The sequence below is a fragment of the Equus caballus genome, chromosome 10 (assembly GCF_041296265.1).
Source record: "Equus caballus isolate H_3958 breed thoroughbred chromosome 10, TB-T2T, whole genome shotgun sequence".
In the NCBI taxonomy this organism is placed as follows: domain Eukaryota; kingdom Metazoa; phylum Chordata; class Mammalia; order Perissodactyla; family Equidae; genus Equus; species Equus caballus.
The window spans coordinates 73935054-73960832 of NC_091693.1; the positions used below are offsets into that span (position 1 = coordinate 73935054).

The 25779-nt window shown below is 40.6% G+C and overlaps 1 protein-coding gene across 1 annotated transcript in view; it reads left to right on the forward strand.

The window, feature by feature from the left end:
• SLC35F1 (solute carrier family 35 member F1) overlaps positions 1-25779 on the forward strand; it is a 374430-nt gene that overhangs the window by 334324 nt on the left and 14327 nt on the right. The window contains exons 6-7 of the mRNA XM_023650977.2: positions 136-188; positions 7668-7822. Coding sequence (XP_023506745.1) covers positions 136-188; positions 7668-7822 — 208 coding nt within the window. The remainder of the gene's footprint in view (positions 1-135; positions 189-7667; positions 7823-25779) is intronic.

The window sequence follows — 25779 nt, forward strand, 5'->3', positions numbered from 1 at the left end:
TGGCCCAAAGTTATTTTTGAAATTCAGTTGGTTGCTTCATGATTGTATAAATCTGGTAAGTGAAAACAGAAAAAGAAGAAGAACTAGGATGCATTATAACCTTGTTCATCAGGTCCACTTTCTTTGAATTTGCAGAGCCATAATGGAGCACAAGGAGCTGTTAAAGGTGCCCTGGGATTGGCAAATAGGTAAGGGGTTTGTTCGTCTAAGGTGCTGTTTTTAGTAAACCTGAGAAATAGGTTTGAAGAGTGAGGTGAGTAGGGTTGGGGCACAAACAATGAAAGGATTGAGAATGTAGAGGACACAAGAAAATGAAATCCCCTTGTCATTTTAGGAATTCTTGCATACTATAAGAAACTGAGCTGTGTGATTCATAATGTTTCCTAATTGAGCTTCTGCCCATTATTGTCATCAAGATGCCATTAGTGTAGACACAGAAGTATGTTATTAGGTTAAAGACCAACCAGAGAGAAAAAGTGCCCTGAGGCAGGAGTGGGACATAAATGACAGCAATTTGCTCTGGCCAAGAAACACGAAACTGATGTGATCATTTAAAAGTAGCACTTTAGTAAAGGGAAAAAACTGAACTGAACCAAGAGGCATAAAAGAAAACAACATAATGGGCATTCTGAGCCCAGAAAAACTCTTCAGAAGGGAGCAGTTTGCACATAAGAAGTGGTTAATTGCTCTTCAGATAGACTTGGTAGAAAATACCAGACTTGCTTTGAGCTGGTTAATAGTCGTCCAGGGCATCTCAGATTCCACCTGTTTTGAAAAATCACTTTTCTCTAAAAAAATTTAGGATAAGGATTTAAGATCCTAGGTGATGTTCTAGGATCACACAGCAAGCCCCAGAAGGGACTGACACTGAATACCCTCAGCCCAGAAGATATTCCCTACAGTGTCTATACCAAAACTCATGGGTTCCAGCAAAGAGCACAGAGCTTGGCTTATGGGGGTTGCTTGGAAAATGTGTGCATGGTGATGCAAATGAAGGGTGAAAATACAGATGGTTCCCCACACTGAAGCTGGCTACTTGAACCATCTCCAGCTTATGTGAGCTTTGATGGAATTGACAGCTTCAGTCAAATTCTGCTTCCATGAGCAAGGACAACAATGACATAACTTCACCACTTTACCTACCCCACACTCCAAAGTATCCAAAGCTAACTTGCTGCTGACATAATTCCCTCTGAAGGCACGCTGTGAGCTACAGCATCATGCATAAGTCTCCCTGGGGGTTATCTCTAGTGACTTCAAGGGCTGCCCAGCCCTTGTGTCTGTCACAGAGTTCTGCCATTTAATTTCTCTTAAGTTTTGCTATAGGATGTTACAATTAAATGAAAGTCAATAGAGAGGAGAGGATGATGGGAGGGGAGGAGGGCAGCTGAGAAAGAAACACAGCTGCAGGTTACAGATGCATTTGCCTCTGTGAGCTCAGAGCCAGGAACCAAAATGTTACCAGTGCTAGGTAACACCTCACATGCAGTGGTCCGTGGACATAAATTAATTTTATATTAATAGTAATAGCAATAATAAAAAATAATTTGTCGTCTAATTATGTGGATGTCATGTGCACATCCACCGAGATTCCGTTATAATTCGGTGTTAGCTAAATGTGTCATGAAAAGGTAGTTTTATTCTGAACTCTCATATTACCATTAAAATGTCAAACCCCTGCGGTCCGAGATGATGAAGGGCTGTGTAAAAGGAACACATTATAGAGCCATCCGTTTCATTCCTGATTGGAAATGAGGCCAAAATGGTCTAGAAACCAAACGTTCATCCTTTTCTTTCTGAAACATCAATAGGGTTGCATTTGAGATTTTTTTACACCACGGCCACCTTTGTCCTTATTATCTCATCCTGACCTCCTGCACAGTTCTATTGTTTAGCTCAGTTCTAGGCACGTAAAATTCAGTGAATAAATGTTTATTAAATGGAAAATGAATGACAAGCAAAGGAGATGAGACCTATCCTGCCCTCTCTCATCTCACAAAATATAGACAAAAGGAAAGTAGTGGAGACAATGGCAGGAGACTTTAGGCTTGACATTGAACTTTCTGGGGAACCAGGAGATGGCATACCAGCCACTGCAACTCCAGTGTTGGCAGGGAGACATTGAGGGGGATCAGCATCCTCTCAAAGCATCCTCAGTCCTTGGGAAGTCTCCCAAGAGTGCGCAGCTCTGATCACTGTGTCTTGATGGGGAGCTCACAGCATCTTAGTTAAGAGACCAGAATCCAAGACTCTCTTCATCTCCCACCATCTGTCAATGCATTTCTCTCCCTTCCTTCTCTTCACATCAGTAATCCCTCTCATACAGTCTCTTGGACAGCTCATATGGTTGCCATTTTATCAAAATAAAAAGATGTTTTTTCTATGGAGTAAGTGAGATAATGAATGTGTTTTATATTTTCTGGACTAGAAAGGCTTTATTTTTTACAGATAGTTATTTTTCTATAATGTTGGCCAATTGCAACATACAGAGTAATTAAAAGCAAGAAGATAACAGTTGCTGTTTGTTTTTATTTCTCTGTTTTACTCTACTGAACAAAAAGACTGAGTCTGGTTATGTAATCATTAAACTCAAGTAAAACGTACGACCTAACAGAGCTAAAATGGCCTCCTGGGGAGCAGACGTGTTGGACTCACCATCAGAAATCTAATACCTGACTTAAGCATTTCCTTCATCCCATTTGTCATATTGTGTGAAAGGATGTGTGAGCAAATATCAGCTGATGTGCAAGTCGAATGTCAGAGGAAGGACGAGGTGTGCTGTGGGGCGGCTAGCACAGGTGCTGATACGAGGGGCTGCTTCACTCTTCATTTTGTGAGTGATGCTGGTTTGGGTTTTGGTTTTGGTTTTTTCCTGGAGGGCAAAACAAAAGATTTGATCTTTTCCTGAAAATAGAATAATGGGACCACAGAGCAGGAAGGACCTTAAAGATAATTAAGAATACACCGTTTCTTTTTACCAATGTTTAATCAAAGGCCTGGGAAGTTGAGGCGACTTGACTAGGCTCACAGCTGCCTCTGGTGGGACTAATGAGCACTATCTGAGCAAGCCCCGCCAGCCTGGTGCCCTTTACAGACTTGGCCTAATGCGTATGTTCTGAGAAGCCATCTTACCTAGCCTTTAAGAATTAAAAATAATACTTAAGGGGCCAGCTCCATGGCTAAGTGGTTAAGTTCACATACTCTGCTTCCGTGGCCCAGGCTTTCGCTGGTTCGGATCCTGGACACGGACATGGCACCGCTCATCAGGTCACGCTGAGGCAGCGTCCCACATGCCACAACTAGAAGGACCCACAACTAAAATATACAACTATGTACTGGGGAGCTTCAGGAAGAAAGAAAAGAAAAAAAAGAAGCAGATTGGCAACAGATGTTAGCTCAGGTGCGAATCTTGAAAAAAAATTTAAGAAATCTAGTACAGTCATGTGTTGCTTAAGAACAGGGATACTTTCTGAGAAATGCAACATTAGGCAATTTCATCGTTGTACGAACGTCATAGAGTGTACTTACGCAAACCTAAGTAGTAATAACCTACTACACACCCAGGCTCCATGATACTAATCTTATGGGACCACCGTCATATATGTGGTCTGTCATTGACCAAAACGTCATTATGCAGCACATGACTGTATATTCAAAGGAAAGTGAAAGAATGTCAGTGAGATCCCAAAGAAAGTGATAAGATAAAATATATGCAGCATACACAGACTCATACTATATACATGTATATATTATATCTATCATGTATTAACATTTATATCACATATGATATATTGTGTATTTGTTGTTAGTGCCGTCAAGTCAATTCCAACTCCTAGCGACCCTGTGTAGAGCAAAGCAGAACCCTGCCCAGACTTTTTGCGCCGTCCTCTCATCTTCAGTGCTGTATCAGACAATGCTCCACTGCTGTTCATAGGGTTTTCAAGGCCCATTCTTTTGGAAGTGGGTGGCCAGGTCCTTTTTCCTAGTCTATCTTAGTCTGGAAGCTTAAATGAAACCTGTCCACCGTGGGTGACCCCACTGGTATTTGGAATGGTGGTGGCATAGCTTTCAGCATCACAGCAACATGGAGCCACCACAGTATGACAATGGACAGACAAGTGGTGTGTGGTTCCCTGACAGGGAAACAAATTCAAGCCACAGTAGTGAGAGCGCCTAATCTTAACCACTAGACCACTGGGGCTGGCTGTATCATGTATATGTCATATATGTATCATATATAAAATGAGATGCTCATTAGAGTCAAATAGAATGATCCTATTTCTCTTCATAGTAATTGAGCAATGTAGATTAGTGTTACATGCTCAGAATTTAAAGTCAGACATCCTATGTGACCTTAAGGCAAGTTACTCAACCTCCATACACTGTTCTTTTTCTGTTTAGCCACATCTCCGTTTCTTCCCCTTACTCTGATCTATATTGCAGAGGCTAATTCATGCAAACCACACTTCCCAGGCTGCCGTGTCAGCTGGCTTCCTGCTAGGTTTGACCAATGGGGAGCAGTAGAAAGAGACTGGAGGGTGGGAGGTAAAGAGAAGCCAGGGTGTGTCTCCCTGTTTCTCTCTATTTCGGGTCAGGTCTGTAGAAATGGCCGAGCATCCTCTGTGCGTCCACCTCTGCTGGGCTTCCCTAGCTTCCTGCCTCTGGTAAGATGGCCTCCTCCCTGGATCTCTCTGGCTCCAGGGGTGGAGTAACTTACTGCTACTGCTGATCTCTGGGTTGCCTCACCATCCCTGTTTCCCCGTCACCCATTCAAGCACCTTTGTAACTTGTGCCCCATGTTAAATTTCCTCTGTTGAACCTGCTACGGACTGTGCTTCTTGAGTAATATACTCTATAAGCCTATTTCCATACCTGTATAAAGAGGAGAACAATAGTAATGGTGTTATTCTGTTGCGGAGGTTGATTAATTAATGTATGTACAGTACATGATACATGACAGGTTCGGATCCTGGGCATGGACATAGCACCGCTTGTCAAACCATGCTGTGGCAGCATCCCATATACAATGTAGACGAAGACTGGCATGGATGTTAGCTCAGGGACCATCCTTCTCAAGCAAAAAGAGGAAGATTGGCAACGGATGTTAGCTCAGGGCCAATCTTCCTCATACAAAAAGAAGCAGGTAATTCAGTCTATTTATTTATGTCGATCAATTGTTTGAAAACCCTACACAGACAGCACATTGGGCCTTCAGATGCGTTGCTAATGTCCATTAACTAGCTAATGTCCATCTAAGATGAACAAATCAGCAAATTGCAGGAATGCTGCATTCCCCCTCTCAATTTAATTATGTGTTCATTTTTGCTCACAAAACAGGATATTCACACACAAAAACATTGGTTGACCTAGCAAAGTGGTTAACTGTGACGGTGTATATGTTCTACTCCTATCCCCCTAAATTTAATTTCTGAAATTTTTAAAAATATGTTTAGAATGTTTGAGCTCGAAGCATCCTGATGATTAGATGTTCTAGCTTCTAGAAGTTCCTGGAACACACCAGGGCCTGTCCCTTCTCAGGGTCTTTTCATTTGCAGATCTCCCTGCCTAAAATATTCTTCCCCTGGCTCCTTCTATGGCAAACTCCTTTTAGTCCTTCAGCATTCAAGGTGAGTGCCACCTCTGCAGAGAAGCCTTACCCAGTCACCTTTCCTAAAGCAAGCCCTCTGCCTTTCTCTGTAAGGAACCCTTTTATTCCTTCATTACACTAAAACCAACTCTAAGCTGCTTGTCTATCCTGTTTTTCCATTGCATTGCTAGCTCATGGCAGAGCGCCTAGGGCATAGTAGGTAGTCAGTGAGTACATGGTTGAACAACTGAATGAATATAAAACTTCAGAGCCCACACATAAGAGACCACGGTGTGTCGGGTAAGGTGATGGAAGCGTAGGATTCTGGAACTTCTTAGCCCAGTCATGGATAATTTAAATCAGTGATACCCTCAAAAAAAGGCTCTGGTACGTGGATTGTGTTCTGATCAAGTTTGATTATTTTTAGTGTATTAATTTAAGGGTACACCTTGTCCCTAGTCTGTTAATCTCAGATTCCTTAAAGGAATACCGAATTAATTTTTTTGTCTTTTCATGTATTAATCATAGGTTATTTAGTATTGCATTGTTTATAACTTGGTTAAAAGGAAAATGAATTGTAAGTAGCATGAAACCCAAGTATAGGAAAATTGACCATTTTTAGGTAATTAGAACTTCTGATGGAGAGTCAAAAGCCATCTGACGTTACTGTGACAGAATATCCACAAGAGGCCTTGTACTTTACCAAACTATGAAGGCGGTTATTCCGTTTTCCTCTTGGGGCGCTTCCACCACACTAGAGGGGGCTGTTGTACTGGGTTTGCTTGCTTAGTGTTCAAAAGTTTTTGTGTAGATTTGATGTGGCTTTTCTTACACTTAGGACAAGAAATTTATAGAATGATGATTTATGCCCTTGAGTACTTTTTGTATGGGAAAGCCAGACTTCTCTTTGGGAAACTCTCTGGTCTTCATAGTCAAAGGGACTGGATGTCCAGTACCAACCAAATCCAAAATTCACAGGATTCAGAGGAAGCAGTCGGCCCACGGCCTACCCCAGACACACAATTAAGAATTGCTTTGGAAAGATTGGTTTCCTTTATTATATTATAAAGCCCAAAGATCCACTGGAGTGTATTACTTGTGCCTATTCTATACATTATTCTTTTAAGGTAGAGAAATGAACATTATTTTTCCAAAGTGTGTTGTATCAACATCTGGGAAAAGACAAACCAAACTCTAGATTTATCCATAAATTCTTGCTTGAGACCCAACAAGATTGTGTACTTATGGAATTAGTATTAACAATTGTGTACCTAGTTATAATCAGAGAGCGAGTAAGAATTTTAGAGGATGAGAGACTGACCATATAGCATTTTAATTAAAAAAAAATATTTCTGTTTCACAAAACTTATTTCTTTGATGGTCTACAAAGCATTCACCTAACTATTTATTTACAAAACAGCAGAACCTACATGTAAGGGCCCACGGTATGCTGGGAAAGGTGATGGAGGAGTAAGACTGTGTCTGTTGTGGGTAGGGCTGAGCAGGATTCACAGATGTGGGAGACATTGACAGATCATCTTGTGCTCAGAGCAATGCAGTAGTCTGCCCAAGGTCACACAGTTAGGATCCCAATTCTGACTTAGTCCACTTCTCTTTGACATGTAAGCCCTGCCGTTTTAAGGACTATGTAGTTATTCATCATTGTAAACAATACATGGTACCAAGGGGTTTTGTTCCTATTTTGTAAATAAAAAAGAGGTGAAAAAAGTCTTAAAAGACATGAATAGTAGAAGTTAATTACAGCACAATTGGAAATAGAATTCAGAAGCTTTGACCCCATATTCTGACTGTAGCCGCTAAGAGGCACTCCCTCCCAGAAGAAGCAAAAGAGGAGATACGTGGTGAGAAGCAGAAAGTTCACTTCCCACAGGCAAAGTTTTACTTAGTATTTTATGTTTTAGCCATGTATTACCCCATAATAGACATCAGTTAAGAGAGTGAAAGGAAAACTCCCCCTGCGAGTGATGCACAGTGTGCACCATCCACTTCCCTCGCCCGCCGTGGGTACCAGAGTCTCTGGAGGAGGCTGTGACATCGCCTCTCTTTCCTCTCCCCCCAGGACTGCTCTACGTTGGCTTTAGCGCCTGCATGTTTGGTCTCTACAGCTTCATGCCCGTCGTCATCAAGAAAACCAGTGCCACTTCAGTCAACCTCTCCCTGCTCACAGCAGATTTGTACAGCCTGTTCTGTGGATTGTTTCTCTTCCACTACAAGGTAGGTTGCGTCAGCACTCTTTGTAAAGCTGTACTTGGCAAGGACTAACACAGACCCTGCTGTGCAAAGCCCTGATTTTGTTTAGGGAAGTAGGGATGCACCTCTGGGCGCAAACCCCCAGGATCTGGGTGTTCACATTTCCACTATGAGACAGAGGCAACATTCTGTCCTAAGGGACCAGTAACTACAGACTTGTGATAGTGAAAGATAAATAGCCATCGAGGAAAGGGCTTTCAATAATGGGGGACAGTTTTTCTGACATCATTCAACCCTGAAGCTACTCTTGGTCCAGCCTAAAGCTAGGAAGATTTGTACAATTCCCCAATTATAACTGCAAAATGGATTCTGCCAAAGGTTCTAGCAGAGTCTACTTTCATTGGAGAAAAGATACAGTCCTTGCAGTGGCTGCTTTGCAGATATTTTCGCAGCAAATGTGAATGGGAGATGCTAATGCATTAGAAATAGTTTCTTTACTAAAAGATTGGAGTTTGGGTAAAGGAATGCAAAGAGATGTTTTGAAGCATTTGCAATTAGTGTGTTAGCCCTGAAGAGGAAACTCTCCTGTCCAAAGATGGCAGTCTCTTCAAAAACGCAAGGCTCTACCCACTTCCTAAGCCGAGGCAGGCATGACTAATTGGTTCTGGCACACTGAGGTCAGATGCTCTTTTTTATACACTAGACTCACTGTGGCCATTAATAATTGATTAGAATTGGTATGTGAGAAGAGACCTGCTTGCCATTCCTTAACTAGTCCTGTAAGATAAGGGTCAGTGGGACTATGACCAGTGTGAAAAAGGATAGTATGGAATGTCCAAAGAGATAAGACCAAACTAGGAAGATAAAAGAAGAGGAGGCAGAAGAAAAGAGAGGGTACTCTAGCGGTGTCTAGCCAAGCGCTTCAGCAGCATTACAGTCAACATCACCAGCCCTCGGGTGTGGCGTGGAAAGAGCATCTTCAACCAGGTCAATCTCAGCTTGGAAATTCCCAGAGAAAAGCTGAGCTGGAAAGAGTGTGTACTTGAGGGACCAGAGGCAAAGCAGCTGAAGTGAATAGTCAGAAATATTCCAGAGAGAAGCCAAAGTCATAGCCAAGAAACAGACTGAGAAGGGCATCTGGGCGGGCTAGAAGCAGGCCTGGAAGGTGAGAGGTGGAGAAAGTGGCCATGGCAGCAGACAGGGATAAAGTGCTGAGTTCTATTTTATATGGAGCCATGGGCCCAGAGTGGTGGCAAAATGATAGTTTAAAGACACTGTCTAGGACTAGACAATCTTGATATATTGTTTATAATTTTTTTTTCTGTCTGCATAATGCAATCTTTGTTTCCTGGGCGCACCCTTGTCCTTATAAGGGTAAAAAGTAAAGTCACAGCATGTTCCCCAATTACTGACCACCACGGTGTTGGCAGGAGCGGCTTCCCTCAGAATCCCCCTCCAAATACACCCAATTATTTTCCAGAGCCCTGGGGACCCCCTAGCCATGATCTCATCAGTACAGCGACCACTAGTTTTCTTCTCTCCTCTGCAGCTAAGCATCCACATCTAGTTCATTCCTCAGCATGAGTTCAGTTCTCAGCAATTATTCCTGTAATTGTCTTTATAAACTCCTGAACCCTCTTTAATCCCTTTAATCTCCCCTAAGGATGGATGACTGAAACCTATTGTTTTGATTGAGGACCCTGGTCATGTCTTGGGTGGTCCAGAGCCACTCCAGCTCTCAGCATCCTTTATAGCAGTGTTGCTAAAAGTCTGCTTTCACCAGGGGTGCTGGCTAAAAATGCAGATTTGTAGGCCACACCCCTGAGCCACAGAAGCAGTATCTGAGGATGTGACTGGGGGAGTCTGTGTTATTAACCGGCTCCCCTGTGAGGCTAATGTTCTCTGAATTTGAGAACAAATACCGGAGAGGGGTACTTGATCAGTGCTCATTCCTATTTGAGTCTGTCACACATGCTTCGTCCGACTCTTGCTTAGCCCTGGGGCTCTCCACATTAACAAGCCTCAGGAACTAAGAAGGCTGATGAACCAGGTAAATTCTGATTCTCCACAATCCATCTACTTCTCCCATCCTTTGTATGTTACTACTGTGATAAGTAACTTTGCCAAAGAGGAAACCATGTAGTGACCTTCCATCCTGCCCAGTCAGAAGGGAAGTGTCTTATCTGAAAATGAAATTCCTTTGTTCACCAATTTGGTGGTATGATGGAGGTTTTTTGTTTCTTAAAACAATGTTTTTCACTATACACATATATTTTGTTACTATTTAACAGATAGATTTCCTTAAGGCAACAATTGGTTCAACACTGTAGGTACTTTCTCTAGTTAAAATTGATTCCTATTGTCCTCTTCTAAATTAAACTTTGGAGATAATTGTAGATTCACATGCAATTTTAAGAAATAACGCAGAGAGATCCCATTTACCCTTTACCTAGTTTCTCCCATTGGTAACATCTTTCAAAACTGTAGCACAGTATCAGGCTATTAACAAGAATGCTGTCAACATACAGAGCATTCCATCTACACGAGGGCTGCTCCTGTTGCCTTTTATAGTCACATCTACTTGCCCCTCACCTACCCCCTTAAACCCTAGAAACCACTAATTTTTTCTCCATTTCTCTAACTTTGTCACTTCAAGAATGGTATGTAAACGGAATTACACAGTAAGTAACCTTTTGGGATTGACTTTTTTCACTCAGCATAATTCTCTGAAGATTCATCTAGATCGTTTTGTCTATCAGCAGCTCATTCTTTTTTATTGCTGAGCACTATTCTGTGGCATGGATGTACCACAGATTATTTAACCATTCACTTAGTGAAGGGCATCTCGGTTGTTTCTATTTTTGGCTATTATAAATAAAGCTGCTGTGAACATTCATGTACAGGTTCATGTGTGAACAGAGTTTTCATTTCTCTGAGATAAACGCCTCAAGAACAGTTGCTGGGCATGTGGTGGTGGCATGTTTAGTTTTATAAGAAATACCAAACTGTTTTCCAGAGTAGTCTATTGTCTTTTATTACAAAGAAAAACGTTCATTGTGAGAAAGTCAGAAAATACATACTGTACATACTGTTTTGTTACATGCTTTATTTAAACTTAACATGTATATATATCCATGTCATTTAATATCTAACTGTGAGTCTGAATGAGTGGTTCTCAAGTCTGGCTATGCATTACAATCGCCTGGAGAGAATATAAAACGTAGCCATGCCCAGGTCCCACCTCAGAGAATTTGATCCTTGTATTAGTCAGGAGTGGGGCTTCTGAAAAGCTCTTCAGGTGACTCGTCACATATTCTAATACACGGCCAAAGCTGAGAATCACTAATCTACAAGGTTATTTTTAATTTATTTAATGTAGGGTTTCTCAACTACGCCATTGTTGACATTTTAGACCAGATGATTCTTAGTTACGGAGAGGAAGCCTGTTCTGTTCTTTACAGGATTTTTGGTAGCATCTCTGACCTTGGCCCACTCAATGCCAGTAGCATCCCCTTAGTAGTGACAATCAAAACTGTCTCCACACATTGCTAAATATTGACAACCACTGATTTAACAATACTTAATTATTAAATTCAAATGGTGTCTCTTTTTGAATTCAACTAATATAAGTAGTTTGGGGAATTAGCTTGTACTAAATCTTTGCTCACATTCAATGTTACAAAGTTTTTAAAGAATTAATTTTTAAATAAATCTCATGATTGGTTTGTTTCGTTTCTATTTTGAAACCAAAATCTTTAATAGAATTTGAGAGTTCTATTGATCAATCAGGACCCTTGCAAAGAGACAATTTGCAAATCCCTGTTAATAGTATGGCAGTTAATATTAGGACATAGACACATGCTCTATTTCTCCTCTCCCCTCACTCTTATTATGTTTACAGTTGACACAACACCACTTAGTTCTTGAATAAACACTGCCTTGTGTTGTTCTTTGTTTTATCAATAATAGTATTTAATATCTGCAAAGAAATAAGCTAAAGACTCAATGTGAATCTAAAAATAAAAACTTTCCTTTGCTTGAAATAATTTTTAAAAGAATCTTCCTGGCAATGCTTGAATTTGCAGCCAAATACCCATTATTTGGGAAATCCAGAGGGTTTTTTCCCAGGGTCTTGCTTGCCTGCCTCTGAAATTGGCCCTGGCCTTGCCACATGAGAAGCTCTCCAGAGCCAAGGAGAAGGGCAGTCTGAGTGGTCTGCAGCTTTTCCACCACAGCCAGACAGGCCACCTCAGAAAATTTATTTTTAAAGAACACTTATTGGAGGTGCTTTTATCAAGCAATTTATGGTCAATGCAAAAATCTTGGCAAATTTTGCAAAATTCAAAAATGATGTCTTGTGTGGGTGTTTGTGTGTGTGTGTGTGTGTGTGTGTATGTGTATTTGGGGGAGTGGGAAAAGAAGGTTGTTCTATTTTTATATCTCTTCTTTGGAGAAATGTCTATTTAAATCCTCTCCTCATTTTTTATTTGGGTAGTCTTTTTATTATTGAGCTGTAATAGTTCTTTATATATTCTGGATACTGGACCCTTATCAGATATATGATTCACAAATATTTTCTTCCACTTTGTAGTTGTCTTTTCATTTTCTTGCTAGTGTCTTTTGAAACACAAAAGTTTTTTAATTTTGATGAAGTCCAATTTATCTATTTGGTTATACTGTTAAAAATATGAAAGGAACCAAGTCGTTCCCACCACGGCCTTTGGGCCACCAAGTCTTCCCCCCGTGGTTCCCAGCACTGCCTCTCTCCAGGGCTGCTGGCAATGACTACTAGTTGCTCTCATTGTCGCTCTAAGGTGATGGTTGAAAGTCACAGCCTGGGGAAGAGAAGATTCCATTCAAGTGAGGACATCTTTAACTATGTAAAGAGTGTACTGAGGAAGAGAGGTTAAGGCAATAACCCTCAACCTTGGCTGCACCTTGGAATCACCTGAAGAGTTTTTAAAACCCTAATGGTCCCACTCTCCCTGATTCTGATTTAAATGGTCTACCATGCAGCCTGGGCATTAGATTTTTAAAGGCTCTCCAGATGATCCCAGTGTGCAACCAGGGTTGAGATCCACTAGTTCAGACTTTCTTGATGCTGCAAGCAGGTGGAACTAGGACCAAAGGGTGAAGGCTATAAGATTAGAGCTAAATGTAAAGAAACCTTGCTAACTATTCGTCATCTGAAAGTGCAATAGGCTATCTTGGGAGTTCCCAACACTGAAGGAAGCTGGACAAGAATGTGAGGGATAATGTGGAGGGGTCTCCCACTTCAGTACTGAGGATTGACCAGTGACCTCTGAGATCTCATTTGGTTTTACTACAGTCTGCAGTTATAGTTTATTCTTTCACTTAGTCATGATGTCGTCACTCCAAACAACCTTCTGGTCTGGTTATAAATATCTGCACGTTGAGAGGGGTGGGCTTTGTGCTCGCAGACGTTGCTTACCCAGGCAGAACTACATGATTAAGTGAAGCTCTCCTGCCCAACATTGATTATTTGTTTTTTTCTCACTTTCTACCCTTGGAAAAAATCCATTCCCTTCCCCACCTATCAGTCCACTGTCTGCAGCTTCTCTCCCTCTTATGCTGACTGCCGTGCTGACTGGGCAATAAACCCCACATCCCAGGGAAGCAAATGACCTAATTCTGAATTAGAATATCTGTATAGTATAGTGCTCTTGGAAATTCTAATTTTACAAGACTTTTGAGAGGTGGTTATAGATTTCTGGTTTTTATTACCCAACAACATTATTGAATCCAGAACGGTAAATCTATAACAATCCATGGAAAGTACAGGAAATGAGCTTTACTGGGCCTCAGAGACCCCCAAAACCAAACCCAGGAAGAGATTTACGTGGAAGCTTTTCAATTTGATGGTGTGTTGGCTTTTTAAGGTCAGAGCTTAGTCAGTTATGAACTCCATCCCTTAATGTTTATTGTACAAACAGGGACACTTTTGAAATTGAAAGGGTGTTAGTTTCCTTTGGCTGCTGCAACAAATTACCACAGACTTAGTGGCTTAAAACACCACAAATTGATTATCTTCCTTTTGTGGAGGTCAGAAATCTCACTGAGCTAAAATCAAGCATTAGGAGAAGGGTGTGACTTATGGAGTCTCTGGGAAGAATCCGGTTCCTTGCCCTTTCCACCTTCTGGAGGCTGCCTGCATTCCCTGGCTCGATGCCCCTTCCTCTATCTTCAAAGCCAGCAGTGTAGCATCTTCAAATCTGACTCGCCCATTCCTGCTTTCCTCTTATATGGACTCATGAGAATAGATTGAGCCCCCCAGATAATCCAGGATAATCTTCCCATCTCAAAATCCTTAATCACATCTGTGAAGTCCCTTTGACTATGTAAGATGGCAGATTCACAAGTTCTGGGGTTAGGATGTGAAGATCTTCAGAGGGCCATTATTCTACCTACCACAGGAGAACTGTTAATAATTACACCAGGACAATTAAGAGTGCATTGTCTCCAAGCCTGGCCAGCTGGGACGTGGGGATCTGCTCTTTAGAAGCTGCATCTGGGCAATGAAGACACATTCTCCACCTAGAGACACTGTGCTCTGTTGAATTTCCCAACTGATTTTTAAAGTAGTTCTGGTCACCTGCTAATATGTGACTTTAATAAACAAAACACTAAGTCATGTGGGGAGGAAATGATTGTGCAGGCTTCCTTCCCTGTCTGCTGTGTGAAGTGGGAATTCGGCAGTATAGTGTGGCAAAAAGAGCATGGACTGTGAGGTCAACGGAGCCTAGGTTTAAATTGTGGCTTCGGTTTACTCTTTAAATACTTTACACCAGTGACTTCTTCTCTCTCAACTTCAAGGTGATGAGACTTGCCTTATGGAGTTTCTGCAAGGATCAGATAATTTCTAAGTGATGACCAGTAATGATGCATTTCTCTGATTAAATATGTGGTTCAGGATGAGTAATGTCTATCTCATTCTATTTTTAGAATACTAATCTTATTTTAAGATTTTGTAGCTAGGTGTAGCTTTTAACAATTTCGCGGAAGTTTTCTCTTATTCCTTGTTTGAAAAGGCAAAACTGGGGTCTCATGCATAAAAATTTAGAAAATATTCTATCAGCCATTTTCAACGGAATTCCTTGATTCCTTCATTGCTTACAATAGAATTTTTAGGTCGTAGTCATGAATTCAAAGCATTCAAGTGTTGTTAAAATAAAATACCAATAAATTATTTCACTGTATGCCATCGTGTGCTGAACATTCTTCAGGAAAATAGCAGCCAATGTTGAATACGCAGAATATTCCCTTTTGCCTGACATTCAAAGTAGAAAATGACTTACTTCATACATGTGTCTGTTACCTTTTCAAGGCTTAATATTACCAGAAAACTGTGGTAATAGTTAAAATCGTGATAATAGTTAAAATTGAGAGTAATTTTATAAGAAGAGATTACTTTTGTAGCTTTACCAAAATAAACTAGAAATCAATAGAGAAAAAATGAACACTGTAAGTTCTCTCCAACTTCTCTTTACACTTCCCTGAGGCCATCGGCTTATATGGTTCTCCACCCTGAACAGCTTGAGACCACAGGCGATCCTATTTCAAATAGGATCCTATTTCAAATATGAAATAGAAGTAATATGAAATAGGAGTAATATTTTAGGAAAGTGAGGGCTCCATAAAACTTATACTCTTACATCAGGAAAATGTTTTTGTCATCCAGATAGTCGCTACTAAAAAAAGGGAGGGAGAGATTTCAAAATCATTTGTTCAAGAAGGCTACTTCAGCTATTCTGGGTAACGTGATTCCTGCGAAGGTTTTAGAATTTCCTCTGTATGCGTTCATTAGAAAACATTTTACATGTTTTAGTCTCATCTTTATATCAGATAGATTTTTTATAGTTCCTGTGAGTTATTTTTGACAAATGATCAGAGAAGTTTCTTCTATTGTCCACTGTCTATGCTAGCAATCCAGGTTACATCCTATGAGGACAGGTGTCGAGTCCATGAACCACCCTGACCCGCCCTGTCAGCCACTAAAAATTACATCCCACTTGTGTCAGTTTCTCTTCTTGGTTTTGTTGTTGTTGTTGTTGTTACAAGAGATTTGGCAAGAAAAATGTAATAACTCTGGACGTGGGGCTAATTTAATAATATATGATTATGCACTGAATTTAAAACAACTTCATTCAGTGAATATTTATTTATTCTACGCCTGCTATGCGCCAGGCGCTGTTTTGGTGCTTAAATCTTTGTTTATAAATAAAGATGACAAGAACACCAAAAATCATCAGGAGGATTAATACAAAGGAGGAGATTCAAACCACTGAAACTTGAATAGACCAGCAATCTCAAGCATCCTTAACATCTGAGCAGCAGTGCCAGGGAGTTTGCAGAGATTGCGTTAAGAGTGGAATCTTTCATTAGCCATGGATTAGAATCTGGAACCGGGCAACCCTGTTGATCCCCTGTGACAGTGAACAATTTCAGTTACGGAATTGCACTGGAAGAGCCAGGGCAGGCAGCCGCGACCTGTGGCAGCCGATGAGCATAAAAGTAATACTGTTCATCTTATTTATAAAAATACCCTCGCAAGGAACCTGTTATATTTCTTTTTGTAAGAATGGCATCTGAAAAGCTTATGAATTTTAAGCTCGTAGTGCCTGAATATAATTATAAATGGGAGATTTTAAAATTAATACTTCGCTTTGATGACTCTTTTCCTATTCTTTAAACTCACTGGTGAGTAGAGAATTGGGGATTCTGGCATCACTGGACCCAAAAAGCATTTCACATGAAATACCAAGATGATCGAGCAATGAGTGTTTGAACGTGGTTTCCCCCTGCATGGAAACGCCAGCCTCTTTTGAGGTTTCCATCGTGCTGAATTAGTTAGGGTAAGTGTTGCTAGCTTCTAGATGTAGGAAGGAGTGCTTCCCATGCAGACATTTCAGAACTCACCCTCCTTCCATCTGGTGACCCTGCCATCCTCTAGGGCAGGGGTCAACAAACTGTGACCTGCGAGCCAGTCCCTTGTTTTTGTAAATATAGTTTTATTGCAGCACAGCCATGCTTTCTTTCTTTCTTTCTTTCTTTCTTTCTTTCTTTTTCTATTGACATGTTGTTGACATACAGTATTATATTCGTTTTATGCGTACAACATCGCAATTCAACGTTTACATACATTACGAAATGATCGCCGCAGCGTCTGGTAACCGTACAAAGTCACTACAATATTATTGACTGTATCATCTATGCTGTACATTACCTCCCCATGACTTATTTATTTTGTAACTGGAAGTCTGTAGCCATGTTCGTTTCTTTATGTATTATCCATGGCTGCTTTTGTACTGCAACAAGAGAGTTGAGTATTATGACAGAGACTGTGTGGCCCACAAGCCTAAAATGCTTACTATCTAGACCTTTAAGAAAAAGTTGGCCAGCCCCTGGGCCAGGCCCCTGGAGTCCTCTGCAGGGCTGTCTGTGAGACAGCCTGGAGGCCTTTATGGCCATGTCTAGAGTGATGTACATAATCTCCTCCCCCTTTTATTGACTGGAACTCAGTCACGTGGTCACACCTAATTGCAAGGGAGTCTGGGAGATGTAGTCAAGCTGTTTGTGCAGGAAGAAAAGAAAATGGGTTTAGTGAACAAATAGCCAATTTCTATCCACATTAGCAATTTCCGTTTACCAGAAATATTGGAAGGATTAGAGAAGTTGGGGGTAAATTATGAGACAGGTCTGGAGTAATAGCCAGAAGTCCAAGCTCCTTCTTCATGGATCTATTCATAAACTCCATGTCACAAACAGATATTTGGAACTCACATCATCAGGACAAGCTGTAAGGAAGAATGGAATGAGCTAGAGGTGTTGCAGAAGTTTCACATGGAAAGGCTTGTGGTTGGACTGTACTGTAGCCAGGAAAATCCAGCTAGTTGTCTGCCAGGAGAATGAATGGGATGTGTTTGTCACCGGGGTGCACAGTCTGGCGCACTTATGCACTCAGACACCTAATTTTGTCAACAGACCTATATGGAGCCATCTCCCGTGGACCAAAATATTAATGACTCAAGCTCATAGAAATCAGAGCATCAGTTTGCTAAGATAAAGAACAAAGATTGGGTCAGACATTAAAGGCTAAAGCACAGCCACCACTCCACATGGCTCTGGGACTACCAGGGATGGAAGACTTTGTTTTTCTTTTTTTTTTTTTTTTGAGGAAGATTAGCCCTGAGCTAACATCTGCTGCAAATCCTCCTCTTTTTGCTGAGGAAGACTGGCCCTGAGCTAACATCCGTGCTCATCTTCCTCTACTTTATATGTGGGACACCTACCACAGCATGGCTTGCCATGCAGTGCCATGTCTGCACCCAGGATCCAAACTGATGAACCCCGGGTCACTGAAGCGGAATGTGTGCATTTAACCACTGCGCCACTGGGCCACTCTGGAAGACTTTTTTTCAACTCTATATTTAAAGTTTTGAGAGTCTTTACTCTTTTCTTTGAAAAATAATTAATACTGTTCCTTCCTCATTTCCTGACTTCTATTGTACCATATTTATGTTGTCAATTATTTTTATAGTTAATTTCTACCAATATACTCCCTATGGTTTTTAAGCTATATTTCCATACTTACTACATTTGCTATACCACCAGTCTCTGAAATACAGGCTCTTCTGAATTCCTTATTTTGACTTATCTCTTAATTAGCTGAATTTCATCCCTATTGGTATTGTCCAGAAGCAGGGCTGCTATGTACAGCTGTCCAGGCTGTCCACAGTGCAATTTGTCCATTTATAGACAATATTTTCCAGCCTTGAAGAAGAGAAGACGTTATACTCACTGCAAATGTGCTATTGGGCTAGGGGTGGGTCTGTCAGGAAGTGTTCATAGGGGTTGTATTTCCCAAGTCTTTGCTTCCTTGAAAACATTTCTTATATTTGTATTCAAAAGATAACCTTCCTAGGGTACATTTTCCTTTTCTCAGGACTTTATAGATATTGGGGGTTTTTTTGTTTTTAAAACTTGAGTACTGTCCCCAGTCCTTTTCAATCTTTTGAGTGAGTGGATTTTATTATTGAAGAATTTGATGGTGGGTTTTTTCCCCCAAAAAGAGCCCACAAGCATCATATCTCTGGGTTCTTTTTGTTTGGGAATAATATCTCAGATTTCTTTACCCTTGTAGGTCACCTTGGTCTATGAAGCGTCCCACTCCCATGGGTACAATTCCTTGATGTCCTTGAACTGATCCCCGAGTTCACCTCAGCGCCCAGATAATGGCAAGCCCCAATGCCCCCCTGCCTCCTTGAGAATGTGAGGAAGCGGGAAGAGTTTCTGTTCCTGAGAATGTTTACTTGACTTTTCTCTGTTTGCCTAATCACCCCTTAATCAGTTCTCTCCAGATTGGAGGGAGCTCTGAAAGTGTAGTCACCCAAATGTGGACGCGAGTCCAAGGGCAGGCAGAACGGAGAGTTCCGGCGAGTCTGAGCCCAGGCTCCGGAGTCAGACCGCCTGGGTGTGAATTTCAGCTCACTCCCTACCAAGGGGTCCCTAACATTTTTGTGTCATGGGTCCCTTTGGCTGTCTGGTGAAGCCTGGAGATCCCTTCCACAGTGTTTTTAAATGTCTAAAATAAAAGACATAGCGTTACAAAGCAGGCTGATTGTACTAAAATAAAGTTATCAAAATATTTTTAAATGTGATGATATAGTAACATACAAATCACAAGGTCTAGAAGCACATCTAATAACTACTGTCGTTTCAAAGCAGTGATGAGTGTAAGCAGTATTTGGAGAGACCTGCGGCAATTGTAATGTGATATGAAAATACATCAGATTTCTGTTGGCGAAAAAGTCTAAGGTGCTACTAATACTCGTGTAGCCCCTTGCTTACATTTATAATGAAGAAATGCTAAATATTGGTTAGATGTCAATGAAAATCAAAGTCTAGGTTTCTTGTCCGGGTTTACAGACCCCCTAAATTCTATACGGGAACCCCTGATGCTACCAGTTACACAGCCTGTGCAAAGTTACTTAACTTCTCTCAACCTTAGTTTTCCCATCCACAAAAGGGGGCTCATAATAGTGGACTAGTGGACACTGTATAAGGTGAAGCGTCAGGGGTTCCTGTATAGAAATGAAATAGTGCACATAGGTCTCTTACCGCAGTGTCCGGCACAGTGAACACAGTAAATAATGCCATTATTAAGGATAGTAGAATTGTGAGTGCTTGAATTTCATGTTCTTCACCCCTTTAGGTATTGCGTAAATTCTATATTACTGAAACACTATAATAATGTTTGTTACTTTTGTAATCGTAAAACAATAAGATTATTTTTAGTTGCAAAATACATAAAGCTCGCAATCCCATCAAATAAAAAGGAAATCTAAGCACAAATCTCTGTCATTGAAAAATGGACAAAATTGCAACCAGACATTGATTAGAAGGTTCTATATGATTTAGTCTTGGTTATAAATGACAAATATGGAAAAAAATTAAAGTGCTTCTTTGTGTTTGTTTACCTCATTAGTTTTATGTAACTAAAACTCTTCACTCATTATATTGCTAAGCACTAACTTAGTCACATGCCTAGTTTCTTTCTCATTTAAGTATATTTCGGAATGTGGTTTTATTTTTTATATAAATATGTTGTAAACCCTTCTGTGGGGCCTCAAATTCAGCGATGTAACTCAATTTAACTTGAATGCAGATTTTGGTTACCAGTTTCACATCCAGTTCCTTCTTGATGCTATGCGGAACCAGGCGCGTCTGTGCAGGTGTGTGTAGCTGTTTCCCGTTGCTCTGTGGAGGGCTCAGCAGCAGAGGACCGTATTGGTGTATTGGCATTTCCTTTGTGTACTAACCAGTCCTACCTTTAAATGAAAGGACTGGCTTTATGTAAGAAGTAAGTACTAAGCTCTGGATGATGAGAGCCACACATGTCTCCTTCTCTGCTGGATCTCTGGTGACTACAGTGCCTGGCAATTATTTGTTCAATGAAAGACGTATTTCTACAAGAAATACTACAGGTTAAGCTTCCGTTTCCTAGGCTGAACGTTATTTAGGAATTTTCACATAAGCAAAAAAGATTTTGGTTGATGTGGACTCTTTACATCTCAAGTTGATGAAACTGGCTGAAAAGTAAAAAAATTTAGATCCCACAATAGCAAGCCACTGTTTTGATTCGTTCTTTGATTGAACTGATGGGTTGCTTAGGGAACATCTCAAGGGAACATGGAGATTAGAAAACCAGTTCAATGCCATAGCAACTATATACAGTGTCATGGGGAATGGAAGAATGGGACTCACATCAAAGGTTGAAAATTTGCTAAGAAATGTATTCTTTTTTTTAATTTTATTTACGTTTTTTGAGGAAGATTAGCCCTGAGCTAACTACTGCCAATCCTCCTCTTTTTGCTGAGGATGACTGGCCCTGAGCTAACATCCATGCCCATCTTCCTCTACTTTATATGTGGGACGCCTACCACAGCATGGCGTTTGCCAAGCGGTGCCATGTCCTCACCCAGGATCCAAACCGGCAAACCCCGGGCCGCCGAGAAGCGGAATGTGTGCACTTAACCGCTGCGCCACCGGGCGGGCCCCAGAAATGTATTCTATTTATAGAGAAATCATATCTAATATTCAGATTTATTATTTGTAAGTCATCCCACAGTAAAATTATAAAATGAGTCATTATCACATTATCACATACGATATTTCCATATCTATACCTATATTTGCTCATGTGTCTGTATTCATAAGGGTCAGCAGTGTTCTAGATTAGAGACCAGATTTTATATATATAAAATATCTAGTCTAGACACCAGATTGTAAATATTTCAGGCTTTGCAGGCCACACAATCTCTGTCACAACTACTCAACTCTGCCATGGACATGACTGTCTTCTAAGAAAACTTTATTGGCAAAACCAGGCAGCTGCCAGATTTGTTAGTTTACTGACCCCGATGTAGACTAGAACTGTTCCTAGCCTTCGGCACCAGGAAACAGCCATTGCTCCTGCAAACTACGGCACTAATAAAGCTGCTGAAAGCCATACAACGAAATGTTACAAATTTCTTTGCACCTCAAGTGTGCAGACTTGTTTTCAAAGCTATTTATTTTTATTGAGGTAACATTGGTTTATAATAGTATATAAATATCAGGTGTACATCATTATATTTCAATATCTGTGTAGATTACATCATGTTCACCACCCAAAGTCTAATCACCGTCCGTCACCACACACATGTCCCCTTTTACCCCTTTCACCCTCCCCAACTTCCTCCTTCCTCTCTGGTAACCACCAGTCTATTCTCTGTGTCTATCTGTTTGTTGTTGTTGTTATTTTCAAGTTTTTGTGTCTTTTTTTTTAATCTTCTACATATTGGTGAATTAATACAGTATTTGGTTTTCTCCATCTGACTTATTTCACTTAGCACACTACCCTCAGGGTCCATCCATGTTGTCACAAATTGCAAGATTTCATCTTTTCTTATGGCTGAGTAGCATTCCATTGTGTATGTATACCACATCTTCTTTATCCATTTGTCCACTAATGGGCACTTTCAAAGCTAATCGTAATAATTTCTACCCAGATTTAGAATAAGTGGAGTATCAGCCTCCTATTTGAGTTCTTGATGGCACCGAAGGCTCTATCTGCTAGTTTTTTTTATAAGGGTGTCTGTGATATACATACAATACAGTGAAATATTTTCAGTTTATTGGCTTATTGTTTTCATTTTACATAAAGGAATGAGTGGGGTGCCATTGCAAACCAGTAGCCCTGAGCTGAGATGTGAAAGGGAAGGAATATTAAAGCCATAGCTTACAGAGAAGGATGAAGCAAAGGCATCTGGAGGAAGGGAGTGCATTCTAAACTGATTTTGTACATATAGTGTGCTCCAGAAGAAACAGCAGTATCAGATAATAGCAATCATGTTATCAAATTAACCTTCCCAGAATCACATGTCCAGAGAAAAGAGATCATTTTACATACAGGCTAACATGACGGTAAAGAAGTTCATTTCCAAGTGACAAAACTCTTTATAGCCTAGTGATGTCTGACCATTCCCATCTCCCTCAAAACTGGAGAGAGAGAGAGAGACATATCGATGGTTGTGGATATATCAGTTCATAGATGTCAAATTTAGGGGAAACTTCTAGATTTTGATTTTTTAAATGTGTTTATTTAATAGTGACATAACCCAAAGTTCACATTGTTTTAAAGTCTTAAGACATTAGTTTAATTTTATTTTTATAATAGGTACAAAGTTTAATTTAAAAGGGTAAAAAGAAGCTAACAGTGTTGTTGAATGTCACAGTTTTTATAGCTCTCCATGGATTTCAAGGATTATATAATAAAATGTAACAATAAGGATATTATAAGATTTTATTATGGAATAACCAAATATTCTGGGCCCAATGGCAATACTTCTCAGTGATATTCTGGAGTTAAAAAGTGAATGTTGAGTGCTATTTAAGGGAAAGTGGCAGCTATTTATCAGGTACCATACTTCTTATTTAGAAAAAAAATTGATTAACCGTTAAAGCCATAATACGATTTCTTTCTTGACAGCTGCCACATCATGATGTTCTTTAATAAATTACTCATTCATTTATTTCATTTTTCTATCTCTCCTGCCAACACCAGGTACATGTCAGAGGAGGAAATAAAGAATTCCAATATGATTGCAGGAGGGTTCATTTTTCATTTTGTCAAGCTGTTTCCCCCTCCCTCAGGCGTGATAATATTTCTTGATGATTGTTCATTTCCATGAGTTGAGAAAGAACAGCTTCCAAGTTCATCAATAACCCATTAAGTTAGTTCCAAGATATGATGAATTAAAGTTGAGTCTTTCCCCTATGCAGTAGAGATATGAATTGTCCTTAGAACTTTGAATATAGGGAACGGAAGAAACAAAAAGAATTATGTTGAAATGAAGTTAGCCAAGCAATTAGGAGATGGGAAGAGAATTGGGTGGAGAGTCAAGGCCTCTGGGCACTGTGTCAGCTGTCACTACATGCCCTAAGCACTCTACTAAACCTGCCCGTATCTTCCACTTCCTCAGCTCCATGGTGTTCATCATGAGACTCCGTGCTTCCCTGAGGGGTTGGTTTATTGAAAATGAAATGAGGTGATATACATGAAACTACTGTGGAGGAAGTAGACAATAGATTATTTGCTATGATTATCATACTTAATTTAGACCTGTTATTAATTGTACTTTCCTAAATATGACTCTCTTCTTAGAACGCTTCTAGGCTTGCAAGAGAGGAGATCAGTGGAGAAATGGGAGCACTTTATACACTAAATATTGGCAGGAATTATACCTAGAACAACGTACAACTTATATTAGTACTGTAGAAAATGTGAAGTGTAAATCCTCTCTGTTTAAAGAGATGATATGTGAAAATAGGGGAATAAATGCACCATGAAAAATGCTTAGAAAAGAATCATATACCCTCAGAATAGTCGGCTTCAGTAACTGAGGTTGTCTTAATTTCTCTCTTCTTCACTCCCCACATCTAATCCATCAGCAAGTTCTGTGGATTCTCCTCCAAAATGGATTCTCTTACATTTCTACTGCTGTCATCTTAGCTCAAACCATCACCATCTCTCATTTAGACCATTAGTCTCTTGGTCTTCCCGCTTCCACTTCTTCCTCGCTACAGTTAATAGCCCACCAGCAGCCAGAATGATCCTTTTAAAACACCAATCAGATTATACTCTCTTCTGCTGAACACCCTTTAATGCTTCTTTCTCATTGCCTTCTGAGCAAAATTTAAATGCCCTGCTGACCCGTGAGGGCCTAACCACTGTTCTTGAGTATTTTTGCTCCTCTGGCCCCAACTCCACTCCTGACACTTTCCCACCATACTGTGCTTCAAGGCCTTCCTGTTAGAAAGGGGGAAATAATCCTAGCTTCCTCATGAGTTAGTAAGAAGATGAATAATGTGAATCCTATCGAACAGTGCCTGGTACAGAGTAAGCACTCAACTGTGAGTCACTATTAAGCATTAGACACCAGTGCCATTGGCTGTCCTTCCAGTCCTAGAACTAGTCGTGCCCTTTTCTCCTTGGGATCTTTGCTCTTGATGTCCCTCTGCTTGGACTGCTCTTCCCCAAGCTCCTCCCACAGCTGCTGCTTCTAATCCTTCAGGTCTCAACTTCAATTCCTCATCTTCAGAGAAGGCTTCCTTAACTATCTAAGTAACTCCCACCACACTCTCACATCATCCTGGCATCTGTTTGTTTCCTCATGGTATTTCCCAAAATCATATTCCAGATTAAGTTCTTCAACTTTTCTTAGTCTGTCTCCCACAGTAGACTGGAAACTAGGAATGGAGTTATAACCATTTTATTTATCACTGTATCCCCAGCACGTGAGACATAGTAGGAACTCAATAAGTGTTTCTTGAATGGATGGATGGTGAGGTGATAATTAGGGTCTCAGTTCACAGTTAAGCTCAGTTATTGAATGAATAATTAATTACTAAGTCTTTTAGTTTCATATGGCTGCTGTAACAGATTATCACAAGCTTGCTGGCTTAAAACAACACACATTCATTCTCTCACAGATCTGGGGGCCAGAAGTCTGGAATCAGTTTCACTGGGCCAAAATTAAGGTTCACCAGAGCCATGCTCCATCCAGAGGCTCTAGGGGAGAATCTGTTTCTTTTCTCTTCCAGCTTCTGTGGCTGCCAACATTCCTTGGCTTGCGGCTGCATCATTCCAGTCTTTAAGGCGAGCATCTTCAAATCTCTCTCTGATCTGTCTTCACATCCCCTTCTCTGCATGTCAAAGATCTTCCTCTGTCTCCCTCTTATAAAACACATGCGATTGCGTTTAGGGCCCAGCTGAATAACCCCTGAATGTTATCCTGCTCAGGGTATCATAACAGAACGCCACAGGCTGGGTGGCTTAAACAACAAAAGTTTATTTCTCACACTTGCAGAGGCTGGAAGTCCTTGATCGGGGTCCAGCAGGGTTCAGTTTCTGGTGAGGG